The sequence below is a fragment of the Diabrotica virgifera genome, chromosome 3 (genome assembly GCF_917563875.1).
Source record: "Diabrotica virgifera virgifera chromosome 3, PGI_DIABVI_V3a".
Lineage (NCBI taxonomy): Eukaryota > Metazoa > Arthropoda > Insecta > Coleoptera > Chrysomelidae > Diabrotica > Diabrotica virgifera.
Window position 1 is genome coordinate 160171893 of NC_065445.1, and position 12422 is coordinate 160184314.

Below are 12422 nucleotides of genomic sequence, written 5' to 3' on the forward strand. Positions count from 1 at the left end.
CAGCGAAGCTGTCGAGTTATTGGATTATCTAGAGGACTTAACAACACAGACTGCAAAAATCGGTAAACTCATTCAGGAGGTACCAACGACGGCTAAGACTATCAAAGACGCCATAAGTGCATTGAAGAAGAAACATGCACTGCAAAGGCATGAACACATCCGGACGTGGCTGACCAGGAGCACTGTGCTACCGATGGAGCCCCTAAGTATCGAAACTGAAACTCAGACGGACCTGAAGCCACAGACAACCGAGGCAGGTACACAAACGGACGCCTGGCACGGTCCCCCCGGGACAGTCAAGATGGCAAGCCTTGAAGGTGTAGAGACATACGTCGATTTCCAGAGGTACGCTCGGTTTGACTGGCCCGAGAGAATCTTCAAAAAATCCACCATCGAAATCGGAAGCCCTTTAGAATCGAAGTCTAATGTCAAGATGGTGGCAATAGAGCCCAATGACGAGAACATGGCATTTTCTATACAACGGCTATACAGGGATAGATATCCCACTTTGGCATCCCTCAAGGGGGATTTCGAGATGATGGAACATACATATACTGTGATCAAGGAGGGGTAAAGAGAGACTACGGAGGAGAGGGTCATTAAGTTGCGCAGTCAAACACCGGAGCAGCTGTGGCACGCCCTAGTGCGAGTCAGGAACGAAACCAAGGCTGGCGACTTGGTGGCTATCCATCATGTTAGCTACTTGCTGGTTGCTGAGTTGAGGAAAATGGGCGAGGTCATTTTCCACAAAACCGAGGTATCAAAGGTTACAATCCATACTACGGCCACTCGTCGGGAACGGCCGACGTATGGTTTCATCGTGACTAAAAAAGATGCGACCTATTCCCAGCTCCTAGAGGGAGTGGATAAGGCGATAGGCAGCACAGAGGCCAAGGGGGCTATACAAAGCCTTCGGAGCACCAAGGATGGAGGGTTACTCATTACTTTGGATAAAAACCAGGAAGCAGCCACTTCGATTAAAAGTGCGATCATGGGTAAGGATAGCGGGCTCACGGCAAAACTCGTGGGCACCGAAAGGCAAGCTGTCGTTCACGTCATAGGGATGACAGCCAACACGGACGAGGCCCAAATAAAGTCGGCGATCCGGCAGGAACTAGGAACATGGGACCCGAATTTTGTTATAAAACAAATTCGGTCCATTAGAAATGATACAAAGGCTGCCACCTTGGTCCTCAGTTCCCAGGCGACGAGGAAGCTTCTGGATATTGGACATCTGAAGATTGGACTGGTCAGATGCGAGTTGGAGAGAAGATACAACGTGAGGAGGTGCCAGAAGTGCTGGAGCTTCTCTCACGACGCAAACAAATGCAACGGACCTGACCGCACGGGGCTCTGCCTCAAATGCGGAAAGACAGGCCATGCCATGGAGGCCTGTGAGGGGGAGGAGTTCTGCGTAACTTGTAATCAGCCACATAGACATGGTAGTGGCAAATGTCCCGCCTTCAAGGAAGCCCTTCAGAGAGTGAGGTTGGCGGAACAGAACAGGATGCCCGGGGCTCCTTCCCCATACATTCCTCCTCACCGTTATAACGAAAGCTTCAAGGAAGAGAAAAAGGCGTCTACTAGTGGGGCATCAAACCCAACCTCGGTCCATACCGATATCGACAGAGAGAGGATGGACGACGAGGTCTTCAATGGGGGAATTTTCAGCAGCGAAGATACAACGGAACCTCAAGGTAGGTCCCACGGAACATTTTTGGAGGACATTTTGAAGTCCAAGTCCCCGCCCCCTAGACAAAGAGAAGAAGAAGCGAACAGCACAACTCCTAAACAACCGTCCTCTGCTCCAGACGAAAATGTCATTGACATCACCGCGATGGGTGATGACAATGATGATTAGCGCCCACCCTGCTTTATCCCTGCACTTGTCGGGACGGATATTTACTGTCCTTCGCGATGGCATCCAGAGTCAAGAAGCCACTCAGGGTCCTCCAAGTAAATGTCGGGAGAGCCAAGACGGCACACGATTTGGTTTATACGAAAGCCCTGGACATCGGGGCGGATCTGGTAATTATTCCAGAGCCGAATAAAAATATTGCTAGGAAGTTCGGCTGGATATCGGATACGCTCTGCGATCCTCCCCCTATCCGCCTCTCCGTTTTTAGGAAGGCGAGAATAGTATAGAAGGGCATATGCCAATCTTCTCCTTTAGCCCTACTTACATAGACTGTGCGGGATATCCCCATGTATCGTTCACTAATGAACACGTCCAGGGATATTCCGGGTCGGAAGAGGGGGTGGTTTTAGTTGGTAGGCGGCTGGTTATGGGGGGCACGCGGGATGCATGGACCTACTCTGGTCTGTGGGCCCTTTAGTGTTCTCCTCTCCTGTCAGAGTCCAACAGTACTAAGGACACCTTCCCTAGTCTGCTAAGAGCGTTCCACCTCAATCCAAAAAAAGTCCACTTTATTTAGTCCCTGAATGGGAGTTACATTTTCCTTATTTTGAAAGAAATCATATAATTCTTTTAATTGCTTGTGAGCACCAAGAAAATTTGTAGCATTGTCACTGAAAATATTTGAAAAATTGCCTTTTCTTGAGATAAATCGCTTAAGGGTGAGTAAAAACACTTCTGTGGATAAAGAAGAAGCTAGTTCTGTGTAAAGCTTTAGTAGCCATACATACAAATATAGCTATATAAGCTTTAAGAATTGGGGCTTTACGAAAAATTGAAGTTTTAATTGGAATATGACCTGTAAGTGCAAAGTCCACGCCAACATTGCCAAAAGGTCTACAAGGTGAGATTCTTACTCTGAACAAATCTGCCATTACTTGTTGAGCGGTTTGGGCCTATGACAAATAATACAGCTTCGAATTTTCCTTTTGGTTTCTCTGAGACCATCTAGTGGCCAGAATTTTAATCGGATATTAGACAAAACAGTTTGGGCTCCTGCATGTCCAAGGCAATTATGTTCATGTTTAATCAGAAGTCTAACTACATGATGCTTGGAAGGTAATAAACGAGGATTTTTTTTGGTAAATGGGAATATCGGCATTTTTTAATCTACCACCTACACATAATTCTCCTAATGAATTAAGAAATCAACTTAGTGACAAAATATGTTTGTTTGAGAGGGGTTTACTAGACTTAAGTTCATCAATGTCTTGTGCAACAGATTGAATTTGAATAATTTTTATTATAGAAACAAGAGCTTTATCTAATTCCGTAACCGAAGAAGAACCAGATAATTTAATTGATGATTTTCTAGTGTTTTCGATAAATCTTTGAATGTATACAAAAGAATGAAGTAGTCTTGAAAATTTCGAAAAATTTTCAAATACATACTTCTTGCCAGAATGTGTCTTGTGTTGTTTTTTGTGTATGAATAATCACAAGGGTTGTTTTTCTTTCTTCTTAAATTGAGACTGTTTTAAAATGATTATGTTTTAATAAATTCAGATTGGAATCTAATAAGAGAAACGGCTTGCCGTGCCAACATAATTTGGAGTTTATGAGTTGTTCTACTAACTTCCCCCGGAAAGGAACGTCAGCTGGATTGTCTGAAGATTTGACATATCTCCAATGAGAGTTTTTTGACAGCATCTGAATGTTAGAAACTCTATTAGAAATAAATGTCTCTAATAGCTTGCAAAGTTTATTTGTTAATTGAGCAAGAAGGACCATGGCGCAGAGTTCAAGACGAGGTAGTGACACAGTTTTAATTCGGATTACTCGAGATTTAGATGTGAGTAAAATAGAAGAAACAGAGTTTTGCCTACGCCCTTAAACTGGGATGGGAAAAACTTGGGACATCCAAATTCAACAAACAAAAATAGAAATTCATACACATTTCAGTTTAATCATGACATGAGTCACGTATTTCATATTCTGTATGTTCATTTTTAACATCTTATCTTATATTCATCGATAATTTTGCCTGTTACGTTGTGAGGACATACCTTGTTTCAAATATATTTTAAATTCTTATTCTTCTTAAGGTGCCGTGTATTTCTGCGTAGGCGTCCACCGTACACTGCCTTGTTAGGTGAAATGTTAGATAGTCAGGATTAAATAATTCTGTGCTTAGCAACATTGCGAAGCATTTAATAGGTGTGGATTCCTGTCCATTGGCGAATATTACGCAGACCCCCCTCACCCTCTATATTTCCTTCGATTATCAGTTGCTGAAAAGTGTATCTTTCTCCTCGTAATATGTGCCCCAAGTATGCAGTCTTCTTACTTTTAACATAATTAAAAAGTTCCCTATCCTGTAAGTCCGCTCTTTTTAGCACTTCCTCATTTCTGACTCTGTCCGACCATGATATTCTAAGCATTCGACGCTGGCACCACATTTCAAATACTTGAAGTTTGTTAATGGAACTGGCCTTTAACGTCCATGCTTCCATTCCGTACAAGAGCACAGGCCAAACGTAACACTTTATCATCTTGTATCGGAGGTTGAAATCCAACTTGCGATCAGTCAGAAATTTACGAAACCTCAAAAAAGATTTCTGGCTTGCTCTACTCTAGTCCTTATTTCATTCTCAGGGTCCCAACACTCGTTCAGCAGGCAGACCAAGTATTTAAATTCAGTACATTTTTATAAAAATCGAAATAAATCGAACCACCCTGTATTTAGGTATAGAGAACCTTTATGAATGTATAGCTTTTTTTTAAGGTCAATTTAAAAATGTCATCAGGTGTATGGCATTCCATAAGAAAAAATATAACTGTGATATACCACTCTTTTTTGGCGCTGTATATTTTTGTGAAGAATTTTTTTAAATATCAAGTGGGTTTCCGTACAGAGACCGAGGCGAATAAGATGAACCACCCTGTATATAAAAAATTTGTAATTTCAAAATGAAAATCGAGCTGTTTCGGCATCTTTTTTAAATCTAATAACTAGTGCCAAATATCGAGGTGAACGCTTTTCTTTGGTCCACACTATAATATACAAAAAACGGAACTTGTGTTCAAGCAAAGGCTGTTCTTGATTCAACGTTAAAACTCAATTGCCTCAAAAACCTTATTTATAAAATTAAATGCCCTACCTTTAAAAGAAGTCTACATATCTCTGGCATTTCTCAAAACTCTATTATGATGTCCCCATAAATGGTAGATATTGTTATACACTCGCAATTACTCGTAAATTACCTCAGGTGCCAATAAATGTTAACTCTATAAAGTTACCTGCAAATATAACTCTTGCTGATAATAGAGTTTTCGAACCATCCGAAATTGACATTCTGCTTGGTGCGGATGTATACTATGAGTTAATAAGAGAAGGTATTTACTAGTTAGGTAATAATCTCCCTCTTCTTCACAACACTCACTTAGGGTGGATTGTTGCAGATAACATTGTTTAAGAAAAGAACAAACAGAAAAAAATGTATCATTTTTTGTCACACTAAATTTTTTCTTTTTTTATCCCAGTAACTTACTCAATTAAACATTATAGAAGTTTTCAGGGACTCTCGCCCTCAGTAATAATGCAATCTTTCATTCTGCGTTTAAATTTTTCAAAAATACTTATTAGTTTTCTTAGGATTCGAAAAAAATGAGTGCATTTAAAACACATTGGCGCGAAATTTTACGCCTACGCCCTTAAAGTAATTGTGATTACTGTTAACATTATGTTTAGTTTTAAACTTAATCATAGCGGTTTTTGATTATTACTTCCAATATTATTTTAATTCAGTATATGTTCGTTGGTATAATATATATTTTTATTAATAATTGTTTATATTATAAACAATTATTAATAAAAATTAGCAGAAAATTAACAAATAAATATATCAAAAATAATGAGCTGTCACTGGGCACAACGCAACAAGAATAATATTTATGGCAGTAAGCAAAGCTCACAACTTGATTGGACATAATATGTATATTATGCTTACCCTTGCCTTTGTCAACTTCCGCTTCGACTTCTTTCTTCAATTGGTCCATGATGCCGTTCCATTGCGATTGCAATTCCATTAAGCGTTCCATTTTCGGATCGTTGAACTTTTCTTTGCCTTCTTTCAGTAAATTTTTGTGTTTATTTAATTCCTCTTTCATCGAAGACAGAGACAACTAGAAAGTAAAACTGATTTAGAATAAAACTAATAAACATAAAAATAATATTAAGCCAGTTTCTTTTCTCGTTTTTAACGGTTACTGTTTTCCTGAATAATAAATGAGTATAAAATTATATAAAAATTACATTATTCAAAGTAGTCTCTTTATTTAATTTAATACACTCCGTATAATTTTGCTTTAAAGAAGTAAAGTGAAAATAAAATGAAAAGTAAAGTATTCTCCATGAAACGTAAGTATAAAGAGTCAGTGATACTTTTAAATATAATTCAATTAAGTGTCTTTGTATTAAACAAATGTACAATTTGAATATAAGTTTCGAATTGATTCGAATGCCCTGTGTCCGATTCTTCTCGATCGACGATAATAAATAACTTTTGAAATCATGCGAGTAAAAAAATGGTTTTATTGATAGATACTGAATTATTACACTACAGTGGTTGATTAGGTAAATACAACATATACTGCCCTCAACAGAGTCCAAAACCCCTAATTTATAATGCTCGCAATTAATGTACACCTCGTCACAAAGGTTATTGTCCTCAGCATAGTAATAAAACTTTGAAACCTTCATACTTGCACAAATATAATTTAAACGAAGACCCTATTGCAACAATATTTGGTCATTTATTCAATTTGCAGGAAGTTGAATAAACTCGTAATTAAACTATTATAAAACTATAATAAATTAGGACGTTAAGATTAATGTGAGATTACAAATTAGGACTAATCTGTGATTACACTGTGCACAATGCAGGGTGTTTGATAACGAATGGACCTTAGATTCCTGAGGTTAAAAAGGTCGATTTAAGCTAACTTACTTTAGAACGAAAGTTGATAATAACAAAAATACAGGGTGTCAAACTTTTATTTTATTTATTCTTGAATATTTCCTGACACGATAACGGGTCTAGGAAAGTTGGTCGAGAACACTTCGTCGACGGAAAATTGGTCGACAACATTTGGTCGACAAACAGTTGGTCGAATGCACAATTCATCGAATGGATAATTCGTCGACGAACATTTGATCGAATGGAATTTTCGTCGACAAACTGTTATTTATCTGTAGGATAAAGGGATTAATGGTGACAAACGACCGACAGCTTGTTGGTTTTTATTTTGTGAACTGGAATATTGTATTAGGGTGATTTCATTTCAAATCACTCAATTTTGGATCAAAATAACTTTTGGATCTCCGTTTTTTCTGAAACTTGGTGTATAGCTTCTGCGGGACGTAAAAATAAGAGATTTAAGGTCAAAAAATCTTCTTCTTCTTTCTTTTTCTCAAAATGTTATTTTAAGCGATTTTACAGTGATTTGGTATTTATTTAACAAATTTGCATTTTCTCTAGTAAAGTATCAATGGAAAAATTGATATTTTAATAAAAGGTACTCAAGAATGTCATTATATGACATTATAATAAGTTCATTTGATTCAAAACAAGTTTTTGATAAAATTTTTTAGTGTAGAAAACGGTAAAATACCGTTTTTTACATTTTACTCCATTCCCAAAATACATCATAATCGATTTGGTGAAAATTTTCCCGCAGATAGCCAAAACATAGGACTTTGAGTGGTTAGAAGGATTTGAATTATATGTATTACAATACCCAAAAAGTTACATGCAATATCATAGTCAAAAATATGGGCGTCTACTGTACAAGAGTACAGTAGACGCATTGTACTCTTAAGTACAATTAACTCGGAAAATATCGACCTCACGACAAAAATTTTAAAAATAAATTGTAAGAAAAATACGATTTATTTGGAACAATTTCAGTTCTTACCATTTTTGTCGCAAAGATAAAAATGGTGGAGATAAGGTAATGGTGGTCGGTGGTCGCAAAGATGGCGGCTAAGTAACGGAGGAATTCATTCGCGATTTAAATTTAGGCTACTATTGACCCCCTAAAGATTAGAAAAATAAAATTTTGGGCAGCTCGGCATGCAAGGCCAAATGCTATCCCGACTGGACTAATATACTTTTGAGTCTGATATTATTGCATGTAACTTTTTTAGTATTGTAATATAATTGAAATCCTTCTAACTACTTAAAGTACTATGTTTTGGCTATCTGTGAGCAAATTTTCAGCCAAATCGATTATGACGTATTTTGGGAATAGAGGAAAATGTAAAAACGGTATTTTAACGTTTTCTACACTATAAAATTTGATCAAAAACTTGTTTTAAATCAAAATAACTTGTTATAATGCCATCTAATGACATTTTTGAGTCCCTTCTATTAAAATACATATTATTTTTTCCATTGACACTTTACGATAGAAAATGCAAAGGATACCCCCCGTTAAGATAGGCAAAATGCCCTCACTACCAGAATTCAATTTTTTTCATTTTTTTACGTTCTATGCAATTAAAAAATGAGATTACGCGGATTTTTAGCTCGCCATCCCCCTTACCCCTCCCCCACAGCCAAAAACTTAGATTTTTTTATTTTTGTTTTTTAGTTGGGCTGAAATTGATTTAAAAATTTCAAAAAAATCACACTTGTAGCTGAGGCTTTCACAAAACATGTCCATTTTTTATGGAGTCGTCGGTCGAGTGTACATAACCTCAATTTTTTTTTCTAATTTTAAAACTTATAACTTTTTTTGAAGATGGCTGCAGGTCCAATTTTTTTGCATTTTGTGTATTTTATCAAACACTATCTATCTGATTTTTTTCAGATTTTTCCGTCAGTTGGACCATTTTGAAAAATCCGGAAAACAGTTTATTTAGGGGGTTTTTGGGGACTTTCTTCATTTATAGACTTCAAAATAGATCAACTCAAGGTTTTGTTGATAGATCATGTATAACAGGGGTGGCCAAACTGTGGCTCGAGCGCGCGAGCCACATGTGGCGCTTTGAAGGATAATTTGTGGCTCTCAATAAATCTACCTGAATTAATTTTAATTTTGTGTTTCAAAATGTCTTAAATTACTGACAACAAATATAAAAGACTAGTGTTACATCAGGAATTAGACAAGGAAATCCCTTATCACCATTGCTATTTAATTTGGCCTTAGAATATAAGTAAAGTCTCATCTGAGCTGACAGGAGACTTGCGAATCGAGTATCAAAACTATTGTTGGCCTTTAATGATGCCCTAGGTGCAGTCGCTCATTCTACAAGAGACGTGGGAGAGGTGTTTTCACAACTCGAGGAAGAAACGGGTAGTCTGGGGTTTCGAATAAACGAAGAGAAGACATAACTAATGACTTATCAGTACGAAGTAGTAAGAGTTTAAATATCTAGGGGCAGTAATCACAGATGATGACCACATATAAAAAGAGGTCTCGACAAGGATAGCTTCGTGGGATAGAGCATTTACTCCCTATCATCATTATTAAGATCTAAGCTGATAAAAAGACAATCTAAATTAAGACTGTACATGTCTATTGATCGTCCAATTGTTACATATGGAAGTGAAACATGGACTCTACATCGTACGTGAAAGGAAAGTTCTCAGAATGATATTTGGCCCTCAAAGAGATGAATTGACAGGAGAGTGAAGAAGGTGCCGCAAAGCTGAATTGGTGACTGTATGGTACTGAATACATCGTCAGATTTATAAAAGCTAAGATAAAATGGGCAGGTCATCTGGTAAGATCAGAGGAAGACAGAGTGTTGACAGTGTTTTTTGAGAGACGGGCGAAGGATAATGAAGAATCAAAGTATCCTGAACTAGTAGAAACTGCTTGTAGAATTATTTGCATATTTGAAACAACTATGTGAAACATTTTATGTCACTTTAAAATTCGTGAAATCCAGACCCTGAGAGAAAAATTTAATACCTTTTTTACACTTTTTAAATAATTATTTTTAATTGCGGCTCGGGTAAAATTTAAAATTTTGAAAAATGGCTCGGACTATCAAGGAGTTTGGCCACCCCTAAATTTGAAATAAGTGAGTATTTTATTATATTTAAAAATTGGGCGAATCACTTTTAAACCCACCAAAAACCATGTTTTTTTAAAGTTTTGTAAGGGTTTTTGCAGGTCTAATCATATTTTTTGAGGTCGATACAGCCTGAATATTTTTTTTATTTTTATACGTTCTGTGATTAAAAAAATTAAGACTCACCGCAATTTTAGCCCACCACCACTTCCCCCTTCCCCACATCCAAAAATGTCAATTTTTCGATTTTATTTTTTTTTTTTTAGTTGGTTTGCAATTAAATTATAAATAACAAAAAATTCACACGCACAGCTGAGGCTTTTACAAAACATCTATTTTTATGGACCCGAAGGTCGAGTGTACATATCCTCAATTTTTTTTTTGTTTTTTTAATAGGTACGTATAACTTTTTTTGGCGATGGCTGCATGTCTAACTTTTTTTGCATCTTGTGAATTTTATCAAAAACGATATTTCTGACTTTTTTCAGATTTATTCGTAAGGTTTTTTAGGTTGAGGTTGAGTTTTTTGGGATTTTCTCCATTTTATATACTTCAAAATAGACTAACTCAAGGGTTTTTATAGGTTACGTACATATAATTTGAAATAACTGAGTTTTTAGGGATATTCAAAAATTGTGTAAAACACCTCCAAACCCCCCAAAAACTGTGTTTTTTCAAATTCTTAAAAGTTTCTAATTCTTTCGTACCCCATGAAGTTAAATTATTACAATTATTATTTATTATGAAGTTAAATTATTACTTAAGTATTATGATGAAGTTAAATTATTACAATTACAATTAGTATTAATAATACAAAGCCATAAAAATATAACTAGAGGTGATTCATACCTACCATCTCAATTGAATGTAATGTAATCATCGGCAAAGCCGTCTATTATAGTGTCATCCCCAAAAATCTACCTGGGTCTTAAAATGTAGGTACTTGTTGCGTTATAATTACCTAAAGAGTCTTATCTTTTAAAATCTTGGAGTAGAGCATTTCTATAGCTATAGTGAGTTTATTGTCCTACCTCTTTATGTGGCTTAATGATTTGGATTGTAAACACAGATAAGAAATGGTGTGATAGACCAGAGAAATTAGCAAATAAATGGCCTCTTTCGTGACATCCGTTGATACAGGTATCTAAGAAATGCTTAGGGTAAATTTGGTTACAACAATATCCAATATAAAAATTATGCAAAAAATCAAACGTACTTTTTAACTTATAAACAATATATAAACAATTAAAGATCGCTATTTGATTTTAAATATTAAAGGTGGAGACCGGTATGCTGTATGGAAAGGTGATACAATTTTTCTGAAGAAGCATAGAAAATTCTTTAAAATGAGTGTTTGGAAAGTTTTTTTTGTTAATTTGTTGCTTAGTTATTGGGAAAATAGCTTCAGAAGTCGATTTTTTGAAAATGATTAATAACTTTTCTAAAAATACACTAAAAGCTTTATTTTCGCATAAGTAAAGGAACAATATTAGAAGTATTCAGCCGTTAAAATTTCAAGAAGTTTTACATAATAGTTATTGCAAAATTGAAATTGTTTATCCCAAAAAGCTTCTATCTACAGCGTTATTATGCATAAACTATTAGGTCAACATAAATTATAAAGAAATCAAATCAAAGAGAAAGGCTCAATTTATCAAATTAGATCAAGTCTTGATTAAAAAGTTTATAATAAATATTATAAAATAATTTTGAAAAAGTAGTGTTATTTTAAGCTTATAAACAATTAAAATAACTCAACCTCATTAACATGTAGTAATTAACTAATTTTGATGGGAAATAAGCCACAATTTTACTAAAAAAAAATGGTTTTATTTTAAAAACGACACCCGATTTGAGAGTCGAAACGTTAATAAAATCATTTTTTTAGTAAAATTGTGGCTTATTTCCCATCAAAACTAGTTAATTGCAAAAATGCCACAAGAAAATAGCTTAAGAACAACATGTAGGAAGTTAATTTTTTTTATTCGACATGTTGGTATTCTTATACAAACTGAAACAAAAATTTAATGCCCTACATCCCTTAAAAACCGAGTTAGCCACTTTTTTCAAAAATTCACCTGGGCTTTGTTTATAAATATTAGAAAATTAGAAAAGCAACATTTAAAAGACTGAAAGAGCATGTTTATACAAAAAAAAAAAAAATTAAAACGATTCTTGTAAAAATGAGCCGTCCATGATGCGCCAAAAGTGAAGAGTTTAAAAGTAAAGCGATGCTTACTCTTGATTTTATTATCAAAAACTTAATTCGCAACTACACGTTTATAAAAGGCGCAATACCTCCGGTTCTTACCAACGAAAATTGATGTTCTTTTTGAAGTGAATACTTCTAATCGCTTGGTATGGAAATTTGATGCCAAATACTAAATTCGTATTTGGCGTCATTCAAAAGTCGTGACGCGAGTGGTAAGCTTGCGGTATACCGTACATATAACACTCATTTTAACTTTCGTAGTAAACCTGATC

The 12422-nt window shown here is 35.6% G+C and overlaps 1 protein-coding gene across 5 annotated transcripts in view; it reads right to left on the reverse strand.

Annotated features, from left to right (window-relative positions):
* LOC126882177 (condensin complex subunit 1) overlaps positions 1-12422 on the reverse strand; it is an 827360-nt gene that overhangs the window by 531484 nt on the left and 283454 nt on the right. For 4 of the 5 annotated variants that reach the window (XM_050646992.1, XM_050646995.1, XM_050646997.1 and 1 more), the window contains exon 7: positions 5866-6040. In XM_050646992.1, coding sequence (XP_050502949.1) covers positions 5866-6040 — 175 coding nt within the window. The remainder of the gene's footprint in view (positions 1-5865; positions 6041-12422) is intronic. The other variant, XM_050646993.1, reaches the window with a different exon arrangement.